The 14,490-nt window shown below is 37.7% G+C and overlaps 1 protein-coding gene across 11 annotated transcripts in view; it reads right to left on the reverse strand.

Moving 5' to 3' along the window:
- LOC120075732 (small ribosomal subunit protein bS1c-like) overlaps window positions 1-14,256 on the reverse strand; it is a 57,990-nt gene extending 43,734 nt beyond the window's left edge. For 8 of the 11 annotated variants that reach the window (XM_090312766.1, XM_039029371.2, XM_090312764.1 and 5 more), the window contains exons 1-7: window positions 13,844-14,256; window positions 12,950-13,222; window positions 12,674-12,754; window positions 12,169-12,450; window positions 11,979-12,089; window positions 10,958-11,044; window positions 3,281-3,378 (exon numbers count right to left, since the gene is read on the reverse strand). In XM_090312766.1, the coding sequence (XP_090168892.1) occupies window positions 3,319-3,378; window positions 10,958-11,044; window positions 11,979-12,089; window positions 12,169-12,450; window positions 12,674-12,754; window positions 12,950-13,222; window positions 13,844-14,146 (1,197 nt within the window). In that variant the 5' untranslated portion in view covers window positions 14,147-14,256 and the 3' untranslated portion in view covers window positions 3,281-3,318. Of the gene's footprint in view, window positions 1-1,335; window positions 1,504-1,764; window positions 2,007-2,980; window positions 3,379-10,957; window positions 11,045-11,978; window positions 12,090-12,168; window positions 12,451-12,673; window positions 12,755-12,949; window positions 13,223-13,843 lie in introns of those variants that run through there. The other 3 variants (XM_039029373.2, XM_039029372.2, XM_039029369.2) reach the window with 3 other exon arrangements.
- Between the last annotated feature and the right edge of the window lie 234 nt (window positions 14,257-14,490).

The raw sequence follows: 14,490 nt of genomic DNA on the forward strand, positions 1-14,490 counted from the left end.
GCTGCTCATCCTCCTACACATAGTTCATCGCATAGCATCTGCGCCTATCACATAGTACAATAGCCCACCGCACAGCTCTTGCTCATCATGCAGATCTCGCTGACGCCCATCGTCTAGCACAGCACGACTATCGTCTAACGCATCACAACTATCGTTTAGTGCATCACAGCTATCGTCTAGCATCATCGCCCAGCGTCATCGTCTAGAGCTGATATCGATCGTGAAATGCCAACGCCTCATCACTTAATGCTATCGCCCATTGCATAGCGCTATCGTTTGATGCGACTTTCCTCATCGTCTACCATATCGCTTAGCGCCGCACAATGCTACACGATCGTCTACCTCGTGTAGTGCCACTCATTTGCTACACGATCGTCTAGCGCGCACAACTCCAATGCCCAGCGCCCATGTTCGCACACACTTGAGGCTACCGCATGCTTTGCTAACTTCTCAAGACCTTGGTTGTTGCATGCTTGCCCACGCATAGCCTTTCCTCTTGGCCACACTTTGGCTTCCCTAAATGCCCAAATAACCTCTCAAAGGAGCATGGCCAACACATGGCACAACACCAGCATAAAGCCAACGCATTGACAAATCCCTGGTCATCTTTTTCTAACTTCCAACGCATAGGTTATACTTAGCCAAAATTTTACTAGTTAAGGCTTGTCTCAAAGCTATTAAACAATTTATTTAAACATTTAGACGTTTACTAGTTTAGGGATAGTAAAGATTTGGTTGACTTCCTGGCCTTAAATTCAAATTTTTTGTTGATGGATAAAATAGATAATCGTAGTGAAATGAAAGGATGTCAATTCTCCCCTATGACTTGAAGACACAGATGATGAAACTACAGAAGTCGTTGTAGAACAACGCGTATCTCATTCAATCCTGCTAGTTGCTCATTACCATCCACTAAAGGACCACAACGTCACTCTAAATGATCACAATCCATATAATCTAGTCTAGATGATCTCTCATTACCAACAACTGAAGTACCGCTCAATTCTGTATCACCATAATTCATTGAATTCAATCTTACTAGATTAGTGCGGTCGTTGTCTAGTGATAATATTGATGGTACAATGTTGATAGACAATGGAATATCATCCTCTACCCGACAAATCTCACATGATTCCTCGTATTGTCTATCCACAGTCGTATCATCATATCTCACATGTCTGAATCTCATTCTAATATTTTCATCATGATTTGATTTTAGCATTAATAACTGAAGTCTACTAAACTCTTCTTGAAAAAGAAGAAAACGAACATCATCATCATTCCTTATGTATTATGAAGGGACTTCGTATTCAAGCTTATATTTAACTCTCATTATAAGATTAAACTGAACTGACATTTATAACCCTATAAATGTAAGATTTAAGTTCTTCATACTTCAATGTATCAAGCAAAATGATTTCTGTTAACTCACCTCCAACATACGAATTTTCATTCTCATCCCAATCACTTCTATATTGAATATGTAGACATTTTTCTATCATCCTACAAAGCAATAGAACATTTGTCATTAAGTTAGTGTACTTCTCTCTCACTCTCGTTCACTCTCTCTCACTCTCGCTTTATCTCTAGTTTTGCTCCTATCTTCGATTTAATCTCTCAAAACTCTAAACCCTAATGATCTCTCGCTCTTACTCTACCGCTCTCGCTCTCTCCCAATAAAAAATTTCGTAATGCTCAAGTCCTACCTTTCCAGAAATAATACAACAAAAATAATGAAACAGACACCTAAATAATGAAACACCATTTTGGAAAACCTATTCCATTCTGAAAAAGCCTCATCTTGGAAATCCTCATTCGAAATCACTGTTGAAATGGAGTTTGGAGTTTAGAGTTTAAAGAAATCTACTATTATGTTAACATCAAACCAGGGAATTTAAAGTGAGGACGAGATTGTTTGACCAGCCGAGAGCGAGACTTATAACGTGGGGCACTTGTGAAGACAATTTACATAATCAGGTATTGCGATAATGTCAACAGGGGGTCACCTGACATTATTTTCAAAAAATGGATTATTTGACATTTTAGCCCAAAAAATTGGTCATCCGTACAAATTTCTCAAGTGAAAGAGGTGCGGACATTTACGTAGTTGGGTATGACAATGATGTCAGCAGAGGATCAATTGACATTATTTTCAAAAAATTGGTCATTTGACATTTTGGGTTCAAAAAATGGGTGATCCATACAAATTTCCCTAATATAATGGCTAAATTGAATAAATTTCAAAGTATAAAGATCAAAATGGCACTTTTGATATGAAAATGTACTAAATACTATACAAGCTCTTTATAATAGTTATATATTTCTTTTAATGCTCCTTAAATCTTTTATAACATGTAATAAATGGTATTTCAATTAAAAAAAATTAATAAACAATGAACATAACTATTATTTATTTTTATGCTTCTTATAAATTTATTACAATTATATGTTATAAATGTTATTTCAATTATAAAAAAGCCAATAAACAATAAACAACTATCATTGTTTTTAAAGAGACAGAAAGTAAATATTTATCAAATATATTTAAGGAAGGATTTCACCTCCTCTTACCCTTTTAATGGTTTTATTAATAGCTTTATCTTCAAAAAAAAGAAAGGAAAAAAGCTATTATTTTACATAGTAATTTGGCTCGTTTACCAGTCACAAAGCCAATGAATAAGATATCAATTACCATCTCAATAGTCCATCATTCGATCCTCTATCCTAGAATAGTCTAACTTCAATATACATATATATATTGAAGATGAATCAATTTAAATTTCAATTTCATCCCTCGACTTTCAACATTATTCTATAATTTTGGTCCCTGAACTTCTATAAGGTCAAGATAGTTCCAAACTTTTTTTCCAAAAAACAATTTTCAACCCTAAATTTTAAGAATATCTACCTACGTTAAAAAAGAAAATAATAATAATAATAATTTTGGTCTTTGATGTTATTTTGTTGTCAACTATTTGGATAATGCAACATCGAATACCCCTATATATTGAAGATAAATTGTCTAACTTCAATATACATATATATATTGAAGATGAATCAATTTCAATTTCAATTTCATCCTTCGACTTTCAACATTATTCTATAATTTTGGTCCCTGAACTTCTATAAGGTCAAGATAGTTCCAAACTTTTTTCCAAAAAAATAATTTTCAACCCTAAATTTTAAAAATATCTACCTACGTTAAAAAAGAAAATAATAATAATAATTTTGGTCTTTGATGTTATTTTGTTGTCAACTATTTAGATACAACATCGAATACCTGTATTAACGTGTAGCCATCCACGACTAAGCTGAAGCTCAAGCCAACTCTGGTGTAATTGGACTCAATATTCCATCACTACTCAAATTTAATCTGCCCTGAATGTTTATGAAAACAGGTCAAAGGTTAAAGTTCCAATTCAATATAATGCAGTCATGAGAAAATATTGTTGGTATAAGTAAACACTAAACATAACTAGATTGCAATATCAGTGAAGAAATTACAATATACTAGTCAAGAGCTCCAAATGTCCCATGGTAGAAACTCACCAAAATGACTCATCCCTAAGATGCCAAACAACTTTTTATGTATCACAAACGAAAGGGTGAAAAGGAGCATTACAGTGGGCAATGTAGGAGGACAACAATTTGGTTATTTTTGTTGTGGGGACCAGCCAAGAGGTTTATGAAGGGCTTTGGGGGCATCCTTCGTCAATGAAGCACAAACACAAATACGAATATGACGATACATCAATTTTAAAAAAACTAGAATATGGATATGTTGGGGATACTTTTTATATAAAAAAAAAAATCAAAGAATATATAGAAATTTAATATAAAGATACTAAAAGTAATCCACTTTAAACATAAAATGTGAAGTTAATACAATATAAACACTGAAATATGATACAAAAGGTAATATCAAAGCAAAGGTTGGTGACATACTGGAGTAGGATCAATCGAAGAAGAAGATTAGAGGGAGGAGTACAAAGTACAAAGATAAACTAAGAACTTATTGGTTGAATTGTTGATAATCAAGTGGGTTACTTTTGCGTGACTTTATAGGGACCCAGGCTTGAAGATAAAGATTACATGATTCTAGAGTTTGGTTTTTTATATTTTTTTTTTTCTTTTAGTTTTGGGATGGGACAATATGCTTTTCAAATAGCTTGCTTAAGTCTGGAAGGGGGCACACAAATCCAATATTAAAAAAAAGAAAATAGATACACCAAATCGCGTATCATATATATATCTAGGAAGTATCTGAGAATATCAATATTTGACATGTATCCAATATTGATTTTCTACCTCACATGAAGTATTTGTGCTTCATAGTTCTTTAGGAACCTGTTTCACCTACACACAGACGAGTCCCACAACAACCAACAAGGGAACAAGAACCACAGAATTATTTATATATATTCTTCAGGAAAAGAAGAGTATCCAGCTTACAGATTGAAGATCACAGATAATCAAGGACAGCAGTACAATAAGGAAATAATTGCAGGAAAAAGGAAAAGGACACTCGGCCAATTAGAGAGGGTTGTAACTCTCCTCTTTATATAGCCAAAGAGAGGTCCCTTATTCTAACTAACTCTCACGTCCCACTATCTCTGCAGGTATAATATTAGGTAATTTCCCAAGTTTGCCCCTCCTCTGGTAAGTATGAATTATAGGAGGCCTAACAATACCCCCTTCCTCTAGATGCACCTTGTCCTCAAGGAGAAGTGTAGAAAACTATTCTTTCATTTGATGGACCGGATCCATGTTGCCTCGCTTTCAAGTAAATTTTCCATTTTACTAAACATTCATTTTATGTGAGTTCTCTATTCCAACGGACTCCCAGTATTGTTTCTAGCACAATCGGTAACTCGAATTCCTTTGTTAGCACTAAGGGGTGGTGTTGTACATGCGTCTGACTTCCTACTTCCTTCTTTAGCTGAGATACATGAAAAACGTTGTGTATGTTGGCCTCATCGGACCAACTCCAACTTATACGCTACTTCCCCAATTCGCTCAAGAATTTTGTGGGGCCCGTAAAACCAGGGGGAGAGTTGGAGTTTTTCACATCTTTTCTTTGCCAAAGAACGTTTTCTATATGGTCTGAGCTTCAGAAATACCTCTTCCCCAATTTGAAAGATTACTTCCCACCTTTTCATATCAACTTCCTTTTCCATTCGACTCTGAGCTATCACTAAGTATTTCTTCAGGGCCCTGAGGGCTGCATCTCTTGCCACTAGTTTTTGCTCGACAAGATTGTTGGAAGTCTTGTTTTCTCTATAGGATATGAGAGGTGGGGGCGCACGCCCAAAAACTGCCTAATAGGGTGTTGTTTTGGTGGAAGCATGAAAAGTTGTGTTATACCAAAGCTCGGCCCAAGGTATCCAAGTGCTCCACCTAGTGGGTTGCTCATTGCAAAAACAACGTAACAACGTAAGTACGTTTCCAAACATCTGTTACCCTCTTTGTTTGTCCATCTGTTTGGGGGTAAAATGTCGTGCTTCCTCTACAGAACCGTCCCCATCCTGGTGAACAATTCCTTCCAAAAGTTGTTGAGGAAAATCTTGTCTCGATTTGTTGTTATGGTCTTTGGAATTCCATGGTGTCTCACCACTTCATGTAAACAAGTCTGCTACTTCCTTAGCTGAAAAAAGGTGCTTGAGGCAGACGAAATGAGCATACTTAAGCAATCTACCACCACCATTATAGCGTTAAAACTACTCGACTTGGGCAATCGTTCCACAAAATCCATCGTTAAATCATCCCAAATTTGGTAAGGAATGGGAAGAGGTTGTAGCAATCCGACTGGAGTAGTGGCCTCTATTTTATTGTGTTGGCATGTCACACATTGCTCTACATAATTCTTAACGTCAGACTTCATCCCTTGCCAGAACAGCTCTCCAGACATTCACTTGTATGTGCGAAGGAAACTGGAATGTCGCCCTAAAACCGAGTCATGAAAAGTGTGGAGTAATGAGGGAATTAGTGAAGATGATTTTGAGAGTACTAGTCTTCCCTTATAAAATAACTTCCCCTTCCTCGATTGATAATGGGGTACTCCGTCCGGATTAGCCTCCAAGGGCTTAACAATCTGTTGTAGTTCCTTGTCCTCTTCAATCTCCTTCATGATTGTCTCCACTTCTACTAAGGCAAGAGAAGACAATACCAATAACTCGACATCTAGGGGAAAACGCGATAAGGCATCTACTGCTTTCTTTTGCAACCCAGGCTGGTAGAGGATATCAAAGTCATAGCCCATAAGCTTAGTTAGCCAACACTGGAATTGAGGTTGCACTTCATGTTGCTATAATAAGAATTTCAACGCCTTCTGGTCAGATATCACTATAAATTTGTTTCCCAATAAGTAGTGTCTCCATTACTGAACCAAAAGTACCACAGCCATCAATTCCGTTTCATAGATGGACTTCCCTTGAGTTCATTCTGATAAGTGTTGGCTAAAGAATGCGATAGGTTGATCATTTTGTGATAAAACTGCTCCTAAACCAAACCTCGAGGCATATGTCTCTATTACAAAGGGTTGAGAAAAGTCTGGCAATGCTAACATTGGGATTGTTGCCATGGTCGTCTTCAACTCTTCGAAGGCCATTGAGGCTGACTCATCCCATTTAAATGCGTTTTTCTGCAGCAGCTTAGTCAGTGGTACGGTTGTCTCTCCATACCCTTTTACAAAGCGTCTTGTAGTAACCGGTTAATCTCAGAAATCCCCGTAATTCAATCACGTTCTTAGGCCGAGGCTACTGTAACATCACCATAATTTTCTCATCGTCCGCCTCCACCCCGTGCTGTGATATCCAATGTCCCAAAAACTGGATGCGATATTGACAGAATACACACTTCTTTTTATTCGCAAATAAGTGATTATCCCTCAATATGTTGAAAACTACTACTAAGTGTAATTCGTGGGTGGTGATATCAGGCTTGTAAAATAAAATGTCATCGAAGAATACCAGAACAAACCGACAGAGGAACAATCTAAAAATATGATTCATAAGAGACTGAAATGTTGCAGGGGCATTCGTTAATCCGAAAGGCATGACTAGGAACTCATAGTGTCCTTCATGGGTACAGAAAGTTGTTTTCTCGACATCTTCTGGCCTTATTCTGATCTGATGGTAACCTAATCGGAGGTCCAACTTCGAGTATACTACCGAGCCATGCAATTCTTCAATAACCAGGATGGGAAACTTATCTGCTACGATCACTTGATTAAGTTCCCGGTAATTAATACAGAACCTCCAAATCTATCTTTTTTCGTACAAATAACACTGGGCTTGAATAGGGGCTTCGACTCGGCCTTATGATGTCTGTTTGTAACATTTCCTCAACCAACTTCTCGATTTCTTCCTTTTGGGCATGCCCATACTTATATGGTCTTACGTTGACCGGAGCTTGTCCGTCTTTAATCACAATCTGATGGTCGACTATGCACCTAGGGGGGAGGTCCTTCAGGACACCAAATACATCCTCGCTTTCAGCTAGGAGCGCTTGAATCATCACTGGAAGGGTCTCCCTACTGTCAGCTACTGACCCTTGAACCATCTCAGCCTCTCCTTCAATCTCTGTGTTCTTAAACTCGATCAAGAATCCCTGGTCATCATCTTCCCAAATCTTGGACAGAGCTTTCAAAGCCACTTCTGATGTAGTGAGCGATGGATCTCCTTGGAGAGTCACTTGTTTTCCATCCACCGCGAATGACATTGTGAGGGATGGCCAGTTCACCCCCAGAATCCCATTGTAAACAACCACTGCATTCTGAATACCACGTCCATCTTTCCCCGATTAATTGAGAGAAAATCGGTTGTCACTACAAATTTTGGCAGATTCAACACCACTGCCTTGTAGACTTTTGTCCCTCTCAACGAAGCTCCATTCCCTATAACCACTCCGTATTTAATTGAGAGAAAATCGGTTGTCACTACAAATTTTGGCAGATTCAACACCACTGCCTTGTAGACTTTTGTCCCTCTCAACGAAGCTCCATTCCCTATAACCACTCCGTATTTAGTTGTTCCCGTTCGAGGAATCTTCAGTTCTGTCACAATCCGTTGACGGATGAAATTGTGGATGGCCCCACAATCGATAAGAACAACTACCTCCCTTACTCCAATTGTTCCTTTAATTTCATCGTCCCTTGTTTCAAAAACCCAAGCATCGACCTCAAAGAGATTTCACCTTCTTCCACGACCTCAAAAGTGTTTAACTCTGGGAGAATTTCATCCTTCGTTGTCTCCTCCTCATCCTCGTCAGATTCATCATGGGTGATGAATAGCATCAACTCCCGATTCTCCTTCACCTTGCACCGATGACCCGGAGCGTATTTAACGTTGCAATAGAAGCATAGTCCCTTCTCCAACCGTTCTCGATATTCTCCGTCCGTCAAACGCTTCATCGGAGGATCCCTCTTCCCAAAATTCCCCTTAATAGGTATCGATACCTGACGTGTGGTTCCAACGCCTTGGAATTACCCTTACTCAATGAACTGATTTTAACTCCCGATTGGGCCTCTCCCGATTGGGCCCCGCCTCACCCAACTCCTTCATGGCCAACTTGATGGCTAAGTTGCGGTCACTCACCAATTGGGCCTCCCTCATGCAGGCCTCCAGGCCCACTGGACGACGACTAATTACCTCCGCCTGCAGCTCCGATCCCAACCCATTTAGAAAGTTGTCTTTCAACACGTCCTCTGCCATGTCCGGCAATGGCGCAGAGTATTTGACAAATTTCTTCACGTAATCGGCATAGGAACCTTCTTGTTTGATACTCAGTAGGCGCACGCCCAAGCTTCCCTTTGCAGTGTGTCGAAAACTCTCAAACATCTTCTTCGACTCTTCCCACGACCCGATCGGTTTCCTCCTGTGGCTCCAACAAAACCAATCCACCTCATCTGGTGCAAAACTTATCATGACCACCTTCACCTTCTCTACGTTGCTTGGCTCGTGTATCTCAAAGAAGTGCTCAGCCCGGTAGACCCACGATTTTGGATTTTCTCCGGTGAACACTACCATCTCCAGCCGTTTATACTTTCCTTTGTCATTGACAGTCCCTTGGGCGGCAATTGAGTCCCCTACATCCACCTTCCCTTTTGACTTCGTGTGCAACTCCTCAACTACTTCAGATTCTTCGTTCTTTCTCGCCTTGCTAATGTCATGGACTTCTTCGACCAGTTTCTCAAAGCTTTTGCAAAGGTCGATGATCAACCCCTTGATTTCGGCTATTTCCTTCTCGTTCACCTCCAACCTTCCCTCCAACTGTCTTTGCGCCATTTGCCTCGTTCGTCCCAGGATGTTAATGGCTCTTATACCAATTTGTTAGGAACCTACTTCACCTACACACAGACAAGTCCCACAACAACCAACAAAGGAACAAGAACCACAAAATTATTTATATATATTCTTCAGGAAAAGAAGAGTATCCAGCTTACAGATTGAAGATCACAGATACTCAAGGACAGTAGTACAATAAGGAAATAATTGTAGGAAAAAGGAAAAGGATACTCAGCCAATTCGAGAGGGTTGTAACTCTCCTCTTAGAGCCTTGCTCTATTTCTTACCCAAAAAGATGCCCCCCACTATCTCTGCAGGTATAATATTAGGTGATTTACCAAGTTTGCCCCTCCTCTAGTACGTATGAATTATAGGAGGCCTAACATAGTCCATCGCTTTTAATGAAGTTTTTTGGGTTGGGAAGCTTGAAAGGAGGGAATGGCGCTCTCGAATCGGCCAGCAGGATTCCATGCTATTTCTTTTATCTTTCGTGTTCTGTTTTTTCTTATCAATTCCAAAACTATTGGTCTGTCATTTCCATATTATCTTATATCAAAGATCACAGGGAGGATCCCCTGTACTTGTAGGGTTTTTCTGAGTGCAGAGTATATTAGTACCTTACTTATTCATAATACCCCATACTAATATCATATTATACTAATCTTACCCATATACTCCTAACTAGTACTCTCACCACCAGATAGATAGGGGGCAAAATTCAATATTTGGATAAACACTATTAACTGTATGGCATAACATTTTATACCAATTGAGAAGTTTTATTTTTGCTCAGTTATAAACACTTTTATTTAGTTTGAAAATTATGCTAAATACACCTTAGGAATCCTCATGAATAGCAGAACTAAAAAGACATAAAGAGTATCCAACTACACAAAATCATATACATTAGGGCCAGGGCCTATAAATATTTCATTATCAGTGATAATATTACTACCCGTTCAATAGTCTACATCATTTTCTTTCCATTAGACACCAAAAAAAAAATAACAATAATAATAATGCAGAGATGTATATTATTGATCAGGTTAATAAAGAGAGTTCAACAGCGTATTGTTTTGGAATAACTTATGAAAATAATGGTTTTAAGTAAAATCACTTTTTCTATAAGTACTTTTAGAAGATCTATCAATTTAGAGTGATTTTAGACGAGCAGAACTGTTAAAACATCTACAGTATTTGGTCATAAATATACAACATTTTTTTTAAGAAGAAAACATTGATTTTAAAACATTTCTTTTTAGAAACACTTGGAGAGATGATTATCAATACCAAAATATGACTTTAAAGTGATTAACGGAAAGTCACTCCAATGTAGTAAGAAAAAAAATAGCCTATTAGTGATTAGCAGTGTCAGTTTCAAATGTAGTGCAATCAAACAAATTTGTTATAAAAAGGTGTTTAAACTAAAAAGTATGTCAACCTGCTAAAACCATCATATAAACGACATCCCTCAATCATGCATCCAGCACTAATAAGCTAACAAAATAATTAGACTTCTATAACTGGGTTACTGGCAACTGATGTACCCTTCCACATTACAATTCAGATATCCAGCACGTAAATTTTAGTTTAATTCCTCTCCCCCACAACCCTTTTTCTTCATTCCAAGGGTAAAGTTAAAAAATCTCAAGGATAAAATGGCTGTAAAATACCTCAGGCTGAAAACTAAGCAAGTCTGCACGTGCCAATGCCTCTGCTTGAGCTAACCTTTGCCTAAATCTATGTGCCATTTCCTCAGCCTGTCAATAGAAACAAAGCCACATATACAAATTTACTCCTTGCTATTTTTTCTTCCTCCATTTTTTTTTTCCAAATTTTTTGGTTGATAGGAAATTAGCAAATGAACTGCATAATAGAAAAGCAAAATAAAATAGAAAAAAGAAAGTTATTCCCAAGTGCGCTCCAGTAGAAACAACCAGAAATTCCAAGATCTCATTTTATTGTCCAAATATCTACTATTAGTTTTTAGGAAAAATGTCAATTTATACCCCTAAACTTTGAGATTTGTATCAATTTAAACCCTAAACTAATAATTGTATCAATTTAAATTCTGAACTCTGAGAGTTGTATCAATTTAAACCCCAAACTAATATCTGTATCAATTTAAATCTTGAACTTTCATAATTGTATCAATTTAAACCCTCTATTATGTTTTATTTGGATACACTTATGAAAATTGAGGGTTTAAATTGATACATTTATGAAACTTCAGGATCTAAATTGATACAAATATTAGTTTAAGGTTTAAATTGATACAACCCCCAAAGTTTAAGGGTATAAATTGATATTTGCCCTTATTTTTAAATAGATTCCCAAACCTTCCTCCATATGACTCCATGTTTTGCTTTCAACATTCATGAAACAACCTCCACAACTCTGAAAGAGAAAGTCTGATATAGTGATGGCTTTAAAATGACGAAAACAAGAACAAAGAAAATGCTACAAAACGTGAAGGAGAACTAGAAGCATTAGTCTCAATAGACTCCATCCTAGCAAGCCGTTAGATCCTGGCAATGTTCAAAGTTGCACTCTAAATAGAGACATTCATCTTAATAGAAACATAGTATCTGAAATACAATAAATGCATTTGTTGGGCAATACGAGGAGGAACAAAAAAGAGAAGCATCCATACAAATGACAGGAAAAGACCACTCCAGCTAGCAAAGAGAATACCTTCTCAAAAACAAGCCCTGGATTGCAAATCATGTCCCCAGTATTAGGCTCCAGCTTCTTGGTAGAAAGACGAATATGGCCTTTTTCATGATTAATGTTCAATATCATGACCTATGCCAAAGGAATTCACTGTAGGTATCATGAATGTAAGAGCCCAATAACCAAGCACTTGAAGGTCGTTGAAAATTACCTTGAGAATGTCTCCAGGCTTAAGAACTGCTGCAATATCTAGTATGCGATCATGACTTATCTCACTGATGTGAAGAAGACCATGGACTCCACCAATGTCAACAAAGGCACCAAACTTTACAAGTCTTAGAACTGTTCCAGTGACCACTGTTCCAATTGCAAGCTGTGCCTTGCTGTCAGCCATGATCTTACGGTTACTGAGGACAATCCTCGTTTCTTCCTCATTAACCACCAGAAATTTCAGAGGAAGCTCCTTGTTGATAAGCTCTTCAGCAGTTGATATCTGAAATAATTGCACCAAACAAAAAAAAACGATAAAAGAGGTATAATGTAAATTAGCAGTACATAATTAACATCAAGAAGACTACAAGAATACTAATGATTCAAAGATATTGACATCAGTATTCCTGAGACCAGAATGGAAAGGAATTCACACAGAGAAGAAAGAAGGGTATTTCTTTAGTACTGATCAAGATGAAAGTCCTCAAAGGGCTTATAGAAAATACCATTAATATCTCTGAGTAGGGAACAAATCCTTTTAGGCCTTCCACAACTACCAAAACTCCCCCATTGTTCGCACCAACCACCTGAATATTTTATCAGAAAATGGCTACATATGAACAAATCAGAAAGAAAAAGAGACCTAGGACACGTTTGGGAGTGATTTTAGAATAAACATTTTTTAATGGTTGCTTTAAAGTGATGTTGGCCCCTCTCAAACGTGCCCATGGGGTATTAAGGGGGCAAATAAAAGAATGGAAAATTGGTGTGGAAATGCCCACCTTACCCTTGACAATGACATCCTCTGCTTGAAGCTGTCTGCATCTTTCCCAAGCAAGTTCATATTGGATGGACCTCAAGCTCAAAGTCAAGCTATCATCTTCGTTCTCACCTATAATAACAAACTCCTCTCTAAAACCAGGATATATTCCTGCTTCTTCTACACGTTTTATTCTATGAATGCAAGCCTCCGGCAAGGGCAAATATGCAGGTGACTTGGCAGCAATCTCCACTAGTGCTCCATTAGCTTCTGTATAGACCACAGTACCTTTCACCTATAAACACACACTGTTCAAATTTCAACCCCATTTGCTTCAAATGAAAAGGCAACATTTCACCTTGATATTCTAGATAACATTACAGCTTGGAACATAAAATTAAAGACTATCAAATAAGATTCAACTTGAAATTTCAAAAGTTGCATTTAATAGGTCTTTCAACATCCAATTTTATGTCTAATAGGTCTCCTATCAGTAGCTCCGAACGTTTAAAGCTGATGTGATATGCTGATTATATTATTCAAAAATTATGTAATAGGTTAATTTGGGGCGTTTAATGGCATTAGTGGTGAATTGATCAAGTTATAGGGACACAAAATTGAAACTTCATTAGCTTTAATTAGAAACTGTTTAGAATCCAAAGAATAGATAAACACATCCACAAAAGTTCAGCAATCAAACTTACAATTGAGGCCTATCAAATATTAAAATACTTCTATTTCATATCTATGAAGTATCTCCCACCCCACACCTTAACTATAATACCTTTTCAAAAGAAAAAAATTCCCAATTCCAATAAGTAATCACAACATCCTTTCTCACTATAACATTTATCTAAAAAAACATAAAAAGATCAAAACACCAAAAAAAAAAAAAAGAGAGAGAAGGGGAAAAAACCTTGGCTCCCAACTGAGGATCGAAGTAGTATTTCTCAAGAGACGCAAGGAAGTCTTGGAGAGTGAAGGAGACACCTTCCATGGGAGCATTACGGCAGCGATCGGCCGCATCGTTGAAGGTCTGTTTGAGCTTGAAACGCTCTGTGGTCTGAGGAGTGGGAATAGGGCCCGATATTACTGCAGCCACAACAGGGAATGAACGGACCACCATGTTTTGCATATGGCTCGGACGAAGTGGCTTAGATAAACACGAGGAGATTGAAAACCGAGGCTCACATCTCAGACCTGTGCATTGCTGAGCCATCAATGGCGTCTTCGTCTTCCTTCCGCGGCGTTTCCCAGGCTCCACTATAGGGTTGCTAATGGACCCACTTTGTTTAGATATTGAAAGTGTCGACCCAAATTTCACCACCAAATGCGCTTTTAACATACATTTTGAAAGTAAAATGTATAATTTTTTTTTTCTTTTTCTTTAGAAAAAATATTCCTTTCTTTCTAATTTCTATTTTATCCCTAAATTTTAAAATGCTACATATTTTCTACCACATTTATACCTGTTAAAAGGTAACCCATCAATGATAATGTAGAAAATGAGTCCCAATTGATTACTTTTATTGTTGTTTACCTACTCTTCGTAATTGTAATGAG

Source organism: Benincasa hispida, chromosome 4 (assembly GCF_027475165.1).
Source record: "Benincasa hispida cultivar pf3 chromosome 4, pf3_genome.v1.1, whole genome shotgun sequence".
Classification (NCBI taxonomy): Eukaryota; Viridiplantae; Streptophyta; class Magnoliopsida; order Cucurbitales; family Cucurbitaceae; genus Benincasa; species Benincasa hispida.